Raw genomic sequence first — 17875 nt, 5'->3', positions numbered from 1 at the left:
GGTAGGATTTTCTATAATGAATATTAACCATTTTTAAATGTAATAAGTTCTTAAGGTAGTAAAATATAAAGAGATAATTTTTTTTGGTTGTTATTTTTCTGAGAAGCAGCAGTCACTTTTCAAATGCTTCCCTTTAACCCATTTCAATCACACAAAATACACAACTAAAACAACCATTCTCAAGCCAGTCTATGCATCAAAATCACCTGGGAGCTTTTAAAAAACATAAGATGCCTCAGCCACAATCCAGACCTATTAAATTAAAATGTCCAGGGGGTGATGCCTACGTATGTCTATTTTTAAAAAGCTCCATAGACAACTCCAATGCAGAGCCGAGTGAAAAACCACTAGATTAAACATTACCTTCCTTCCCATTAATAAAATGAAGACAGATTAAAAGAAAGAAAAAACAATTAAAAACATTATAAAAATAACCAAACTTTAGAATTCTCCCAGTTATAAAAGGATCTAAGGAAGAAATAATGAATACTGCCATGCTCTTTCCCCAATTCAGTTCAAAGCAATTTTTTCAGTACTTATAGAAAATGAGTTTTATTTCTCTTTTATTTCTAAGTTCTATAGATCAGAAAATTTTCAGCAACCTGCATATCTTAATCAATTTTTGAAACGTGAAGAAACTTTCTCAGTAGGAACCAAACTACAAGGTGTTAATAAGAGAGCTGTGACTATTAGAAATGTTTTCTCTGATACTGCAAATGAACAGGCAGTAAAATCATGGATTTATTTCTGCACTGGTATCTGAAATATTATCTGAACACAAAGTTAAGAGTGCTTACCACCCAGTTATTATTTGTTGAATATAAGCTATTACTAAGAAGGCAGAAGAATGATGGGGTTATGTCAAAAGGACACAAAAGAAGCATGAAGGAGACTTGACTTGTCAAATCCAGCATAATTTGAGCTTTATAAATAAATAATTATGGAAAAGGATTATAAGCTATTAAATAATGTTAAGACTCCATGAGTCCATGCTGATATAATAAAGGAAAGGAAAAGCTCTTCTGTTTAGGAGAAAGTAAGGAATGAATGCAGATGAAATTATGGAATTTAAGCATCACTATCATCTACCATCATAATAACTGATTCAAGCATGAATTATCAGTGGATGCCAAGAGTAATAGATGCAAGTTTGAGGAGTAAGAGGAGAAAGGGTAAAGAAGTATCTTTATAGTGCAGTAACTTTGCTGACACCAACATAAGGAAATGGATGAAAAGTTAACCAAATGAGTAATGGGACTGACTAACTAACCACCTAAGCCTCTTGATATGATACCATGAGAAGAACTCAACATCACTTCTATGGTGTTCTTGCCAGTGTACAACCTGAATCTAACTGTTGACTAACCCAAAGTAGAGGTTTTATGACAGTGACATAAAACACAAAGGAAAAAAAATCCAAATTAAGACTAAAGAGATATGAGAATTGAATGAAATTTATGATCTTAGATTGTCTTTTTCAAAAAGGGCAACATCAGAATAATTGGCAAAATCTCATTAAGATTTATAGATTAGGTACTGGTGTTCTATCACTGTTAATTTCCTGATTTTGAGAACTTTTGTAACTTAAGCAGATTAGAAAAAAGAGAAAGACACACACATACCAAGGGAAAAAGCAAAGTCAGTAAAATATTAACATATGAGAGATCTAGGTGAAGAGTATCTGGAAGTTTTTGTGCTAATCTTGCTAGTCAGAAATTAGGCTAAAATAACATACTCAGCAGAAAAAGATAAAGATGCATAATAAATACTTAAGAGCAGGAATTTCAATGATTTTATATATTCATTAGAAAATTCCTACATGATAGAATAGTTTGAATGGGCCGTGAAACCTTTTAAATATTTAATACCATTGACTCATCTAAAGAATGATATTGTAAACTCACCTCCAGATAAGAAACTGCAGTACTACATACTTTCTCTTCTTTAATCTCCTCCATGGATTTGTAAAGGTCTAACATCGTTAGATACATCACTCCAGGTTCAGCAGCTGATCCTAGCATCGTGTGGGTCTTCCCAGCTCCAGTGGCACCATATGCAAGTACTGAGTTTTTATAAAAGGGGATCAAAGCTCTTCATTATGCATACAACACTACTATATCCACTCTCCTGTGGGGAGTTCAATCTGTATATCCTGAATATAACTTTAAACTCAATAGATCTAAAATTAACTTCTAGTCTTATCCTAAAACCTGGGAATTTAAACGCAAATCTACTCTTAGCTCCTATATTCTTTATTCTGGTTAATGGTACCATCCACCCCCTCATGTTCCCTTTCTTCTACAGAACTCTAACAATGTTTAATCAGTTACCAGCATTCCTACCTAGTCTCAATCTTCTTTAATCCATCTCTTAGAATTTTGTACAGTTATTTTTATGAAAACAAAATTGAATATGTTAAATTAATTGTTCCATGGTCCTATATGAGAAAACTGAAATTCCTTACCTTGGAATATTGTTAGGCCCTCTCTCTATCCTATTTCTTTCTTGGTGTGGTCTAAGTATACTAGATCGTGTGACATTCTCTGCATGTATACTCCACTGCCTTTCCACTGAAGAGTTCCTCTACTTAATCCAGCTGGAACACTTACGCCTGTTCTAAATATTCAGCACAAATGTCACTTTTCCATGTCACAGGCAGAAGTGTGTGCTCCCTCATTTGAACCCTCAGTATATGCTGTACCTTTTTCTATTCTAACCTGTATCACTCTGTATTTCCAACTGTGAGCTTTAAGGCTGAAACTGTGTATATCCTTCACAACTAGTGAATCAGCTGAAACAAAGCAGATATCCACTTCAAATTTGCTGAATAAATGAATTTCAATAGAAGCCATTTATAAAATTCCTTTTTAAAATTTGTTTTAGGCAGATTACTTTGTTTTCACAATTCTCTCTCACATCACATAAAAGTGATGTGTTTAAAGAACAAAAAACATAAAGCTACTCTGAATTAATTACATATGGCAAATACTTCACGTAATGATCAATTAAGACAATTAAATACTCATATTATTACCGGTAAGAATGTTTTTATAAGTTAAATCTCTGCTAAACCAAATATTAACAAACTACTAAAATACTTATTAGTAGAATTAATTGAACAGATACATGTTTCATTTCATTCCATTTAATGTAAGCTAGTGGTAAATCAAGAAGTCTTAAGATAGCTGGATCATAATATAAAATAAAGTCGAGAAGAAAACAAAGATTCACTATTTGCTTGGTAGAGATTTTTTCATTTGGAGTCAAGAAAAATTTTAAAAATCTCTGGAGACAACATGGAGTTTCATGAATGAGGAAAAGAATATACACTTAAAAATGAGAATCACAGCAGTTCTAATCAATAAACCACATTCCATTCTTGTTTGACCAAGAGGATAAGTCTTCTGTAATAAAACTGAATGAGTTGGAGACAGTGAAACGTTACAGTTTTGGGGTATCTTAAGGAAAATGTCAAAAATGGTGGTGATTACAAAAATAAGATACAAATAATAGTATTAAGTGCCTTGTAAACATTGAATTTACTGGCCTTTTCAATCTCACTCTAGGAAATGAACATGGCTGTTTTGAAAGGCAAATTATAGATCTATCCAGAGCACTAGAGATGCTTTGGGCTGAAGATCTGTTGAAATAGCACATGGCACTCAATTAACATGGCCTTTTCACATTTTTATTTCAAGGGACTATAAATGAAATATCCAACTGTTCCCCAGGAATAGATTGTTGTATAGGTAAGCAGAGAGAATACTAATGAATACAAATTGTGAGAAATCTGGCATCAATTACAAGACACGTGGTTTAATAACACAGGAAACTGAGAAGATGACTGCCTAAAGGGACCATAGCAAGGCTCTGGAAGAGAAAGTTTCACAAATGATATCTTAAATATAACTGAATTTCAAAGAAAGTCTACATTTATGATAAATCCTATTGAACTTAAAAATTTTTTAGCAAAAAGCACTTTAAAATTGATTATATTTAGAAGAATGGGCCAAGTAGATGTCCATTCTAATGTAAAACTGAAACCAGGTGGAAAAAGTAAACTGTAACTGAAACAATTACCTGTGCAATTATAGCCATTCAAAAAACTACGAAGAATTGGCTTAGTAGTGTGTTCAAAAACTTCCAATTGAGTTGAAGTTTCATCAAAAACAGCATCAAATACAAATTTGAGATCCTTATTTTGTCTCTTTGTAATATCTCGATTTCCAGTTTTCTTTCCATGGAAAAAACTGATTTCTTCTTGTTTGGGATCAAAAACTAGGATATGCTTATCCACAACATGGACCACATTATGGAATCCAGCTGCCTTTTCTTTTGTGTTTTCAGGACGCACACGAACAACTACTTTCATGTGGTGACACAAGTCTTCCTGGGTGACAGACATTGTTGACTATCTTGCTTCCTCTGTTTATATGAAAACCAGAATAGTTCTCTGTAATTAAAAAGGAAAACAAAGTATTAATACTAGCTCCATTGTATATAATATGACTGGAATGTATTCTTAGTGAATGTAGTATTCACTAAGAAAAGTTGTTAATTCTATCCTCTTCACCCTAAATATTACTGGAAATATATACATTTTAAAAACGTAATATATATTTCACTCCTGGGTTCAATGCCTTCCAGTGGTTTTATTTTATTCAGAGTACATGTTTAAGTTCTCTAAATGGTCTCCATTTTCCCGTTTTATTGATCTTCTTTTTCCTCCCTCCATTTCAGCTAACACACCAAGCACCCCAATAAGATCTTTCTACCAACTATTCTATTACAATTATCTGCATGCCTAACACCCTCACTTCTTTTCAAGTTCTTGCTCAAATGTTACCCTCCTCATTACTCTTATTAAAATTGCCAACTGAATTCCAAATTATCCTTCTACTGCTCTGTTTTTCCCCCCAAACACTTACCATCTCCAAATAGTATTTATTTTTTACTTATTTATTGTATTTGTTATTTTCTAACTTCCAGGTAAACCATGCACTCTTTAAGGGCATGCATTTATTTTAATGTTTTGATTACCGATATGTTCCAAGAGCCTAAAACGGTGCCTTGCACATGACAGACTGTATAAATATTTGATGAAAAAAGAAATTAGAAAATCTAAAATGTTTTTAATTTTTTTTCTTAGTTTTAACTTTTAGATTCTAGATTTTCTGGATAACTGAGGTTTCCAAATTATTGATCTATGTTAGTTTATCTTTATTTTTACTTTTTATTTTTATGTGAGACAAGAGAGGCCATACATTTTTTGGAAATTTATTCATTTTGAGAAGAGAGAAGGAGTGCACATGCAAGCCGGTAAGTGGGGAAGGGGCAGAGAGAGAGGGAGAGAGAATCCCAAGCAGGTTCCACACTCAGTGCAGAGTTTATGAACCATGAGATCAGGACCTGAGCTGAGATCAAGAGTGGGATGTTTAACCAACTGAGCCACCCAGGCGCCCTACCAGACAATTTTTAAACCTACCATCACTGAAGTACCCTAAACTTATAGTATTACAGAGCAGATTGGGATCTCTGAACACACCATCATGTATATGCCATCTTTATCACCTTAGTTACCTGGGCTAACTAATTGAGGCATCCTTGGAACTATTTTTAAACCCATGGGTTTGTGAGATTACAGGTAGAGATGAGCCTGGATGTATTAATTTCCACTGCCAAGAGGCTTGCAGCCAAGATCACTCGTACTAAAAATAGTAAATAGTTAAGGCCCTCCCTTCATTACCTTGATGATTCTTAGAGATCTTTTCCTGTCCATTCCCATAAGCCAACTAAAATAGTGCTGAAGCTCTTGTGAAAATCAAAGCTTGGTTTCTGGGTAGCCTAGCTGTGGTTGTATGTGGTTTAACTACAGTGTTTCAGTCTAAGTCTAAGGCCAGGGTTTGACTTATACTTCAGATAAAGAGATCTATCAGGGTTTTGTGTGTGTGTCATTTAATATTTTGTTTTGTGATATAATCCATGCACTCTCACTACTGTGTAGATAACACATTATAGGAATAGAGAGTAGTTAGCACATTGAAGTAATATAAATAGGAGATGATGCTGTCAACTCAGAAGAGGGTAGTGGTCATATTCTGGATGTATTCTGAAGGTAAAGACAATAGCTTTTCTTGATAGATGTGCAGTATGAGAGAAAGATAGGACTTAAGAATGACTCCAAGGTTCTTGGCCTGAGTGTTGGAAGATATAGAAATCTAGAAATGTCAAGGCGGATAGAACCCAATTTAAAAAAGTAAAGTTTGTCCTCAGAGTCTTAATACCATTTGAAGCTTTTAAAAGTTTTTAGAGCTTCAAATGACACTAAGATTTTGGGAATCTTTAATCAAGGACAGGATAATCAACCGTGTTAAATACTGGTAATATGTGAAGTGCACACTGAGAAGTAACCATAAGATTTAGTAATATGGAAGCCAACTAAAAGAAAAGTTCTGGGGGAAGAGGGGACAAAAACCTAATAAGATTCAGTGAACACAGTAATACCACTGCAAAAGTGAGCCAAGAAATGGTGTTGGTGGAGGGGGAAGGTTAGAAGAAAATATTTTGTTATTTTAAAATGGGATAAGTAACAACAATGATAAAGCCATATACTTTTGGGAAGAATTCAAAGAAGGCCAAAGTAATCTAAAAGCAGGAGACACAGGACACAGTTCTCCCTTTTTAGGTCTCTATCCTTCCCCAAAAATAGAATGCTGAAGAGGGAAGGATGGTCATTTGGATTCTAACAGTCAGGTTCCAGAAGAATTACTTTCTGTCTAGCCAAGTCCCACAACGGCTTACCTTTGTGACCTTGGACAAGTTACTTAACCTCAGTGAGTCTCAGGTTTCTCATTTGTATAAAAGAAATACCTCATAGCATTGTTGTGAAGGCTAAAAATTATAACAAGTATTAAGTGTATTAAGGCATTCAATAAATGTCAGTTCTCTTCCCTATCTACCCTCATTCCTGTCTCTTATTGCCAAAGGTCCTGGTTCATCTTTTTAATGTTTCCCAATGGGCTTATGATGACCCTTTGGATAGGACAATCCTTCCTTGTTTGGAACTGTTCCATGTATTAGAGAATGTTTAACATTTCTGACTTCTATTATAAGCTAGTAGCATCCCACATTTCTTGTGATACTAAAAACTGACCTTAAGCACAATCTTTCATGTAATGGCATTGTATTTATGGAATACTTTCTACTGAGCACCTAGTATACAAATAGAAACTGCTAAGCAACTTACATGCTTCTCATTTAATCCCCAATCTTATGATATAGATATTATTATTGTGTTTTATAGAGGGAAAATATAATATAGAGAAATTAAGTTAACTAGCTCAAAGGATTGGAAGTACAAGACATGGGATTTGAACTCAGACTAACTGGATATGAAGCCAAATCACTTAAATCACTACTCTCTCAGATGTAAATATTTAATCTCTAGAAATTTTCTCATTGAAGGTAATAATATATATTTGCCTGTGTTTGATAGAAACACAGATAGAAACCTCAGGGCCTACCATAGGAGCTTGTGAATGAATACTGAAATGAAACCAAAAGAGTATATGACTTCTTTCTGCTTGTGGAATATCTAACAGTATCTATTCTCAGCAAATATACTACTGAGAACTTTTAAATTAGGTCAATAAAGTGATACTATTAATGAATAATGATTATCATTTGAGCATGTTATGGCCAGACATTATGGTAAACATTTAACATTTATCATCTTATTCAATCCTTTTTTATTTTTAATATTTTTTGTTTTATTTTTGAGACAGAGAGAAACAGAGAATGAGTGGGGAAGAGGTAGAGAGAGAGGAGACACAGAATCTGAAGCAGGATCCAGGCTCTGAGCTGTCAGCACAGAGCCCGATGCAGGAGATCATGACTGGAGCCGAAGTCGGACGCTTAACCGACCGAGCCACCCAGGCGCCGCCATCATATTCAATCCTTAAAATAATCATATAAAGCACACTCTACATAGTCTCCATTGTATAAAAACAGAGGCTTAAATTTAGATAAGTAATTTTCCAAGATGACATATCTAGTAAGTGAGAAGCCAGAATGTACACTCATGTCTAAATCCAAAGCCCATGTCCCTAACAATTACACTCTACTGGAATAACAACAGAACATTCTCAAACAAATTACAGAAATGTTGCACAAATTATGTTGAATGTGGAGTTATAAATTATTTCTTGTATTCAAACTCAAATCTGAATTAGATTTAGGTTCAACAAATAATTTTTAGGAGCAGGAACTATCCTCCACAGTATCATTTATAGTCTCTGTAGGTTACACCTCTTTGGAAATAACTTTAGTGTTAGAGCCAGTGCTTCTACTAACTTAAAAACTTCAGGGAAGAAGAAAAATTTCAAACGGAGTGAAGAGTGGCACTAACATCTGGGCTATTTTTTTCTTCTAGATTTCATAGAGTTGATACCATAAAAGTGATTTTATCGTATACTTTAATTGATTCAGGGTATCAATGCACTTTGACCCAGATGCACTTCTTTAAAGTGCATCTTTATTTATTTTTGAGAGACAGAGCATGAGAGGGGGAGGGGCAGAGAGAGAGGGAGACACAGAATCTGAATGAAGCAGGCTCCAGGCTCTGAGCTATCAGCACAGAGCCCAACGCCGGGCTTGAACTCACAAACCACAAGATCATGACCTCAGCTGAGGTGGGACGCTCAACCGACTGAGCCACCCAGGCACCCCCAGATACACTTTTAAAGTGAAAATATTATGTACTTCTAAATACTTGTTCAGTAATAGACAAGATTAATTACTACCATTAAAGGCAGATCTTTACTGAAAAAGACAAATGTTACAAAGTAACAGAAAACTATTAACAAGCACTATCTAGTCTTTGGATCTTACACTCTCTAGAATCAAAGTTCCTAGGGGGGCTGAATGTAGTGGAATACTACTACTACCAACTAAAACCTGTAGAATGCTTAACACAGTCTACTGCATAGTTAGTAGCAAATAACTTAAACTATATTTTATACAAAATTATTCAATTCTGGACAAATAGCCTCTTTTCATAAACAGCAGTTAGCCTTGATTGTCTCTGTAACTGAATGCCTGGTGAGCTCCTAAAAGGGTCTTTCAGAAACTAAGAAGAGGGTAGGAGTTCTTCTCATTCATTTGCAAAGCACTTTGCCAATTGGTATCGCTTCCGTACCTCATCTGATTTTTGGCAATCCCGTTAGGCTGTGACGGCAGGTTTTATCTTGATGCTACAGCTGGGACTCAGGAGGTTCCCGACTGACCTCTGCCAGGTTAACAACAGGACCTTATAGGACAAAAAGTTTTTAAGTTGGAAAACCAAAATTCCTTAATACATAGTTAAGCTCAGAGTCGCATTTACAACTGTTTCCGAAACAAAACATTTTGAATTTGGAGTCCGGAACGAACTTTACACTAAGGTGCAGGGCAATTAAAGTGCTCTGCCAGTCTGGGGAAAGAGCCAGGATGCCCTTTAAAACTTCCGACTTCCTCAGAATTTAAGGCAGGAGATTTCTGCCCTTCCTGCTGAGCAGTCAAGGGCTCCCGATCAAGTGGAAAACTGCTCTAGCGGGGTCTCGAGTTCCTCTTCCTTTCACTTTCTCCCCAGGGACACTAACTACCCCACCCCTTACCCCCCACCCCCACTCAATCCTTCGGCGTTTGTCAACCAGCCTGTCCCGTCTTCTACTCCTCAGGGGCCGCAAGAGCCTTCCGCTTCCAGCAAGACAGATCATCAAAAGAATCGTTCCCGAGACGAGAGGTTTCTCCTCGCGTGCTTCTTACTCACCTCGGGGCCACCAAAGGTTACCGCGACACTTCACTTCGACGTCCGCCTCCCCGCGATTCAAACTCCGCAACAAGATTCAAACCCAAGGCAGCTTTTTCAGTACCTCGTTTCATTGGCTGTCGTCTTCGTGACGCAATCACGTCGGACGTTGCCGTGGCGCGTTGAAGCTTGGCGCCAGTAGTCTCAGCCGCGCGGCTCTGGGTGTGCGGCCTTGCTGCGCGTCGCCGGGGCAACGCGTACGGCTGTTTCCGGAGGCGTTGGCCGAGGTGGGCGGGGCTAGACCGCAGCTGCTGGTGGGAGGTAGCCACCTGGGATCCTCAGACCTCTTCCAGACCCGCGGGCGCAGGGCCCAGTCCCTGGGTTCAGGGTGTGAGTGAGACGCGAGCGGGCAGGGGTTGGCTTGTGCCGTCTGCTTGTGGGGAGAGGCAGAGCCTGTTGGGTGTGGGTTAATGGATTCTGAATGTTTATCTTCTTTTCTCTATTGAGTAGTGAGGCCTCCAGGGCACAGGTCCCACGTTCTGGAACCTGTAGGGACCTGTTCCTTTCAGCCACTTTCCCTTGAACCGGACTGGGGTCAGTTCGCCTCAATTAACTGAAAGTCCAAGGCTTTAGGTTTAAGGCCCTAGGCTTCATTTCTCAAGACTCCCAGGCCTACTCCCTTTATTGCTGACTGTGAAACTATTTGGTGTTTGTTTTTTACATTCCTTTCGGATGGTGACTTTTCAAAATAAATTCATTTAAATTTATTGGCCTAGTTCATTATTGGATGCATTGGTTTTTAAAGTTCTAGACTGTAGATATTATTTCAAAATAAACGCGTTAAAAAGAAAAGAATGCCAGATAAAAAGGAAGTATGTTGCTAAGTCAATATTATTTGTCAGGATATTTTTAATAGTATGATCTGAATGTCATTGTTATTCTTTATATTAACATTGTATCCATTCTGCAATTACTGATTGCAGACTTTAGGGACATAATAGCATAAGTAAAAAATCCCTGCCTTCTTGGAGCTTATATTCTTATATGGAGCCTGTCACCATAATAAATAGGATGGCACAACACATTGCAGAGTATTATAAGTGAAACAATTATGAGGACTTCCATATTATGGACATTTATTTCCTATTGAAGAAAATCAGAACTGCATATTGTATATGATGCATGTTATATGATTGTTTCTGAATTCTGGATAGAGCATCAATAAAGATATTAATTGCTGGATATATTACTTATACCTTAGCTAATGCAGTAGTTATTTGTGTGGTGCTGGGTTTGGAGATAAAATTAAGAAGTCTTTTCATTTTATTTCAAATATGCACTCACCCCATAGTACTTTACCACTGATGTCCCAGACATTTTGTTAACTCTATACATGTTATTTTATTTCATTTTCAAAATAGCCCATGAGATGTAGGCACAATTTGTTTTACTGAAGAAAAAACAAGTTTTCAGAAGATCCCTAAAGGAAATTTATTTTTAACTGTACAAACCAGCCAATTCAGAGATGAGGCATTTGTCTCAGATAATTTCTAGGTTAAGTGATATTAAGATGCTTATTAATCTATTCTGAAAATAGGCATTTAAAACCAATTTCTTGTAAAATTGCATTGATTATTGGTGAATATGAAGTGTTTTAGATTTCATCTGTTTCCACACCCACATTGTAAGCCTTGCCAACAGGTGTTTCCACACCTAATCTAAGTGCTTCTTTTACATTTAACTTTAAATTCTGCCTTACAGTTTCCAATTAGCACATTTAGATGATGAGGTCTATATTCTTAAAGTAGTGTATAGTCAAAACAAAGAAACTTTAATGTTATAATAAATGCCATCACTCTGCTAGTTGGCTTCCCTTTAGTTTGGCAAGACATCAAGGAATATAAGAAAGTATGAGACTAGTGTATTTTGTAATGAAATGAAGGAAAAAGAACCAAAACCATAAAAACAAATAGTTCTAAAGGAGACAGAAATTCCCACCTTTTGTTAGAAATTGAAGTATAACTACTGTGTTACAATAGAACACGGAAATTTAATAGAGGTTCATAGTAAACAATACAGTGGAGATAAGGATAACATGGAAAGTTAGGTTTAAAGTTGCTCCAGACATTAAAAAAAAAATAAAAGTAAATTTAAACCCGGTAGCGGCAGTTCTTATTTCAGCCCCTCTCCGGGAACACCGAAAACCCCCTCGCCTGCAGGACCTTTTGTCCGCTGGGGCCTGAAAAGAGCGGAACGAAAGGTGGATGGTTTTCGGTTTCTGGGGCGGACGTGGACCCAATCTGTCCGTCCATGCAAGTTTCCCCCGAGGCTGGGACCTAGACGTACGCCAACCCGTGTTTTCTGGCACCGTGGTGGTCGTCGCTGGCCCGAGTTAGAAGCCAACAGTGAGTTCTTCGTGCCTCAGGTGAGGAAAAAGTGGCTGAGTCCCGGGACCTCTCTTGGAGCACACCCCAAGTCTTTGGGGGAACTTGCAGAGGTCGCCGAATTCGCCCAGGACAAAGGAAGCACGCCCCTGCTCCCGCGTTCCTTCCAAAACACTCATTCATCCTGGTTCAGAAGTTTGTAAACAGTTTTCCCTCCTTCGACTATACTTCTGAGGCAAAAGAATGCATTTTTTACTGAACTTTAGGACCTCTTTCACTTTCTGTACGCTCAGCTGCCAGCGTCCAGGCTGGGTTTTTGGCCTTAGGAATGAAGTTTTCGAACGGTTTTCTCCACGGGGAAAGCTGAGTGCTAAGATGGTAACAGGTAGCGCCGTTGAGGAAGTAGTTTTCAAAAGTATCACTCACCTTTGTGCCCATCATTAAAGAGTAACCGGCCAATTGCCTGGTTTCAACAGCTTAAATTGAACCTTGCTGGCAAAGTTAAAAGATTTACCTAGGAAACCCGAATTGGCCGGAGCGGCCGGTTTCCCGTGTCTCCGCTTCCTTCCTGTGACCAGAGGGGAAACTTAAAAGGATGTTAAATCGTGTAGGGTGTTTGGTTCATAGCCAACTACAGGAGCGTTCTGGTTTATCTGTTAGGACTCCGGGCTGCGGAAAGGAAAGGAATAACCCCCTTTAGAGCTCGCCCCCTTCCATTCTCAGGGAGATGATTTTCAAGGAAACCACCAGAGAGGAAGAATGTTTGAGGTCTTTTCTCCATGTTAACTCACCTTAGTAACCGAATGCTGCATAATAACATCTTCAGGCTTTGTCCTTGAAACATAGTTGAGTAAATACATATAAATTGAATGCAGAAAAAAAAATTAAAGGCTGGCAAAGGAAACATTTTTCTCTCTCCTACTTGCTTTTGCTTTTGCGGTTCTGATTCCTGGATTGGAATATTATAGAGACATATAGATGTATGTATATTTATCTATTTAAATATATATTATATACTTATCTGTATATATATTTAAGTATAAAATATGGACATGGGATTAATCAATGGGATATTGGCTCTTTTCAGAAAAAATAATCCCCGAGATACGACAAATATACAGTCAATGTAATTAAAGTGCCATGCAATTACATGGGTGTATTAAGTAGAGCCAGTGGGCTATGTTTGTAACATTGAGGCTAAGATTTCAGGCTTGGGATAGAATGCTGGCATTACAGTTCTAGCTTTATGGCTCTCTAGGTATGTGACCTTTTGGCAAATTACTTCTCTGTTTTCCTCATCTGTAAAATAGAAATAATTATACAGCCTATTTCTAAGATTGTAAGGATAGAATGAGTTTAGTGATATTTAGTAAGTGCTCAGTAAATGTTAATCTTTATTTTGAAAAATGTACTACATTTGAACACTAGGTTTGAGGGTAGTAGGGTTTACTTTGTATAAGCTTTCTTTTTTTTATTTTTTTAAAAGATTTTTTTAAATGTTTATTTGTGAGAGAGAGAGAGAGAGAGCGAGAGCACCCTTGCTGTGCATGTGAGGGGGAGGGGCACAGAGGGAAACAGGAAAGCTGAAGTAGGCCCCATACCGTCTGCACAAAGCCCTACTTGGGGCACAAACCCACCGTTGACCTGAGTCAAAGTTGGACACTCAACCGAGTCACCCAGGTGCACCTGTATAAGTTTTCTGGAAAACATGAGGGGTAATTAATAATCTGGCTAATTTGTTACTGGTGAACATTAAAAACTTTACTTAAAACACTTAATTCTGTCTTTCTCCCCCCACCCCCATATTTTTTCTGTGTCACATTGCCACATAATTCTGTGGATTATGTCCTAGGTAAAGTTGGCATATTTTTAAGGTAACATCTTGTTGATATTATATTTATATAATATAAATGTATTTTCTAGTCATTACATGTGGTCAGCCTTTTAACCTTATTTTTCATTTTCCATTGCAAAAAGAAAGGAAGGCACATTTGGGGCACCTGGGTGGCTCAGTCAGTTAAGCGTCCAACTTCGACTCAGGTCATGATCTTGCCGTTCCTGGGTTCAAGCCCCACATTGGGTTCTGTGGCTGGCAGCTCAGAGCCTGGAGCCTGTTTCAGATTCTATCTCCCTCTCTCTCTGCCACTCCCCTGCTTATGCTCTGTCTCTGTCTCAAAAATAAATAAACTATTAAAAAAAAAAGGAAAGGAAAGGAAAGGAAGGCACATTTAAACAAGATATTTATGTTTCATTTTCTTTTTTGGGGGAGGATATTTATGGATCTTGAAGTATTTTGAAAATGTGGTTTTTGATAGGATCTGTCAGGCAGGAAAAATGTCCTTAAAAAAAGTTTTGTTAAAAATGTTAATACTGTAGAATTATCCATCCATTCACTTTTTTTCCAGAAAACACTAAGTACTTAATGTGCATCTGCTTTTGTAGATAAAAAGGTGTCATCTTATTCTTAAATAACTTCTGATAATCTACGAGGACTAAAGAAATAGTGTTAATTCTGCATTTACTATAGTAGTATTAAAAACATTGCTTACAACCTGTATAAAAAGCATAATGTTTTCAAAACATTTTCTGTTAATATATTTACATACTTTTTCCTCTGCATTTGAAAGAGTTACAGATTACAGAATAAAAAAGGAACAAGTGTGAGAAAGTTAAGGAATGTATTATTTATTTACTTGTTTTTAGGGGGCAGGGACAGACAGTTAAAACAAAGGTGAATATGTAATGCCAAAGTATGCTCAGTTGAGAGTTTATAAGGTTATGATTTTAGTTTTATAGATTTCCTAACCTTTTTTTAAAAAATGTTTATTTGTTTATTTCTGAGAGAGAAAGAGAAAGCAAGCAAGCAGGGAAGGGGCAGAGGGAAAGGGAAAGAGAGAATCCCTGGCAGGCTCTGTGCTGTCTGTGCAGAGCCTGATATGGGACTCGATCTCACAACTGTGAGATAGTGACCTGAGCTGAAATCAAAAGTCAGGTGCTTAACCAACCGAGCCACCAGGTGCCCCTGTAAAGTTATAATTTAAATTGAAACATGCTTCACTGATACAGGCCATGGTGAGACAGTCTTGTCAGAGAATATTCATAACACGTCTCTAAGATTTTCTTAGACTGATTTTTACCTTTCCTTTTGGATAAACACGCATATCTTTTTCCAGGGACAGTTTCTCAAAGTTAAATTAAAGATGAAGATTTAGCATTATGAGAAAAAACAAATAGAAGAGCTTGAGACCAAAGACTACCTGAACCTAAAATAGGGTAATATTTATAATCCCTTCAATCATCCAGATAGCTTTGTCAAATAAACATTTCTAATGCATTGAACCTGTTCTTTAGATTTAATTAAAATTAGAAAAATATATTTCTGTGGTGCCTGGGTGGCTCAGTCAGTTAAGTGTTCGACTTCACCTCAGGTCATGATCTCATGGTTCATGAGTTTGAGCCCCACGTAGGACTCTGTGCTGACAGCTCAGAGCCTGGAGCCTGCTTCAGATTCTGTATCTCCCTCTCTCTCTGCCTCTCCATCAAAGTATATTTCAGAAGAATGATGACTTAATAAGCAGTTTTTACATTCCCAATCATTAAAATACTAATGGTCTTAGAAATTTACCAGGCCATTTAAAAAAGGTATACAAAATTATATATTTTAAAAATCCAACAATCATGATATTTATAATTTTTTTCTAGATATGTTGACCTACAGGATGCTTCGGTACCCATGTTTTTGTAGTATCTATAAAGAATTTCTTTCATGCTGGTTGGAATCTGGCATATTTAATTTAGGTATCTGGCCAAAAAAAATACATGCTACAACAGAAAGATACAATGAATATGAAGCGCAGGAGCAAAGGGATCAAACTGCAGCTCAGGAGTTACATAGATCTCAAGATGGAGATTTTGAAGCTACATCGAAATTACATATCCCAGTAATGGTGGATGAAGTTGTTCGTTGTTTGGCACCACAAAAAGGCCAGGTAAGTTGATTAGTTTTTTAAATTTTTAACACTTTGAAAATTGAGATATTCACTTAATATTCACAATTTTAAAGCATATTATTCGGTTGATTTTAGTATATTCACAAGGTTATACAGTCATCACTATCTAATTCAGGAACATTTTCATCACTTCAATAGGGAATCCGATATCCATTAGCATTCACTCCCCATTGGCTCTCTTCCCTTTGCCCCTGACAACTACTGATCTGTTATTGTCTGTATGGAGTTGCCTAATCTGGAAATTTCGCATAAATGGATTCATATTATTTGTGGCCCTTTGCACTTGCTTTGTATTATTTAGCATGTTTTCAAGATTCATCCATGTTGTAGCATGTATCTGGACTTCATTTCTTTTTTCCCTGAACAACACTGCATTTATGGATATACTACATCCTTTTTATCCATTTAATTGATGGCATTAATGTGTCCACTTTTTGGCTACTGTGAATAATGCTGTTATGAATACTCATGTACAAGTTTTTGTGTGGACATATGCTTTCTCTTGGGTATGTACCTAGGAGTGGAATTGCTGGATCATATGATATTCTGTGCTTACCTCTTTGAGAATCTGCCGTACTGTTTTACAGAGTTGATTAGTTTTGTCAAGCAACAGTTTTAAAAGGAAAAGATCATTATATTGGCTGAGTAGTGTGGGTATGAAAACTGAGTTCTAGCATAGCTTCTTGAGAATTTTAATATCTTTTTAGGAATGACTGTAGACAAAGATAAGGCTCTGAATTCCTGTTTTCATGTTTTGTTAGACTTTTCAACTACCCTGCTGTCTGATTCAGAGTTCTCCATAGAAATAGGGCCAGTAGGATATGTGTGTTTGTGTGTTTGCATGTATGTCTGTATGTACGTACGTATGTATGTGATTACATCTGTGTGTGCACACACGTGTGGGGTGGAAGAGAGATTGAATAATTGATTTTGAGGAATTGAATCTCAGTTAAAGAGGATTGGTAAGTCCAAGATGTATACAGTAGGCTGACAGGCTTGAGACTCAAGAAAGAATTTCAGTTTGAGTCCAAATTGAGTCTGTAATTTGCTGGGAGAATTCTTCTGTTCCAAGGAAGTCAGTCTTTGTTCTATTAAGGCGTTTCACTAATTGGAGGGGACCCACCCCCATTGTGAAGAGTAATCTGCTTTACTCAGTCCAGAAATTTAAAGTTTAATCTCACTCCCCGCCTGCCCCCCCCCCCCCCCGGCAAAAAAAAAAAAAAAAAAAAACCTTCACAGAAACATCCAGGATAATAATGTTTGGCCGAATGTCTGGACATTATGGCCCAGCAAAGTTGACATATAAAATTAACCATCATACTTGCCTTATTTATAGTGTTGCTGGCAGGATTATATAAGGTTTTAGATAAAAAAATGCTTTAAACTCTATAAAGAGATCACAAAAATGTTAGGTGATATAATATCCAAAAGAATAAAGCTAGAATTTCTGGAAATTAAGCTCATTTACAAAAGAAATATAAATATAAATATTTACTATGATAAAAGAAAATTTATCATAGTAAATTTTCATCAGATGTGTTCTTATAACTTAATGCTTGCTGATACTTAGCTTACTGACTTCAGAAATATGATCTCTCATTTTAGAAGGTACTATTATTACCTAAATCAGTTATTTACATTTAAAAGTCACACCTTGCTTCTTTTCCAAGATATAGTAGCTTAATGGTTAAGAG

The 17875-nt window shown here is 36.7% G+C and overlaps 1 protein-coding gene across 2 annotated transcripts in view; it reads right to left on the bottom strand.

Annotated features, from left to right (window-relative positions):
* KIF18A (kinesin family member 18A) overlaps nucleotides 1-9890 on the bottom strand; it is a 73483-nt gene extending 63593 nt beyond the window's left edge. Inside the window, exons 1-4 of one of the 2 annotated variants that reach the window (XM_039217096.1) lie at nucleotides 9809-9890; nucleotides 9197-9307; nucleotides 4081-4453; nucleotides 1905-2062 (exon numbers count right to left, since the gene is read on the bottom strand). In XM_039217096.1, coding sequence (XP_039073027.1) covers nucleotides 1905-2062; nucleotides 4081-4405 — 483 coding nt within the window. In that variant the 5' untranslated portion in view covers nucleotides 4406-4453; nucleotides 9197-9307; nucleotides 9809-9890. The remainder of the gene's footprint in view (nucleotides 1-1904; nucleotides 2063-4080; nucleotides 4454-9196; nucleotides 9308-9808) is intronic. The other variant, XM_039217097.1, reaches the window with a different exon arrangement.
* Nucleotides 9891-17875: the final 7985 nt, after the last annotated feature.

This window comes from Hyaena hyaena, unplaced genomic scaffold (genome assembly GCF_003009895.1).
Source record: "Hyaena hyaena isolate Hyena2069 unplaced genomic scaffold, ASM300989v1 scaffold_668, whole genome shotgun sequence".
Classification (NCBI taxonomy): domain Eukaryota; kingdom Metazoa; phylum Chordata; class Mammalia; order Carnivora; family Hyaenidae; genus Hyaena; species Hyaena hyaena.
The sequence above is the reverse complement of the archived record's forward strand: the minus strand, read 5'-3'. Positions and strand labels throughout refer to the sequence as shown.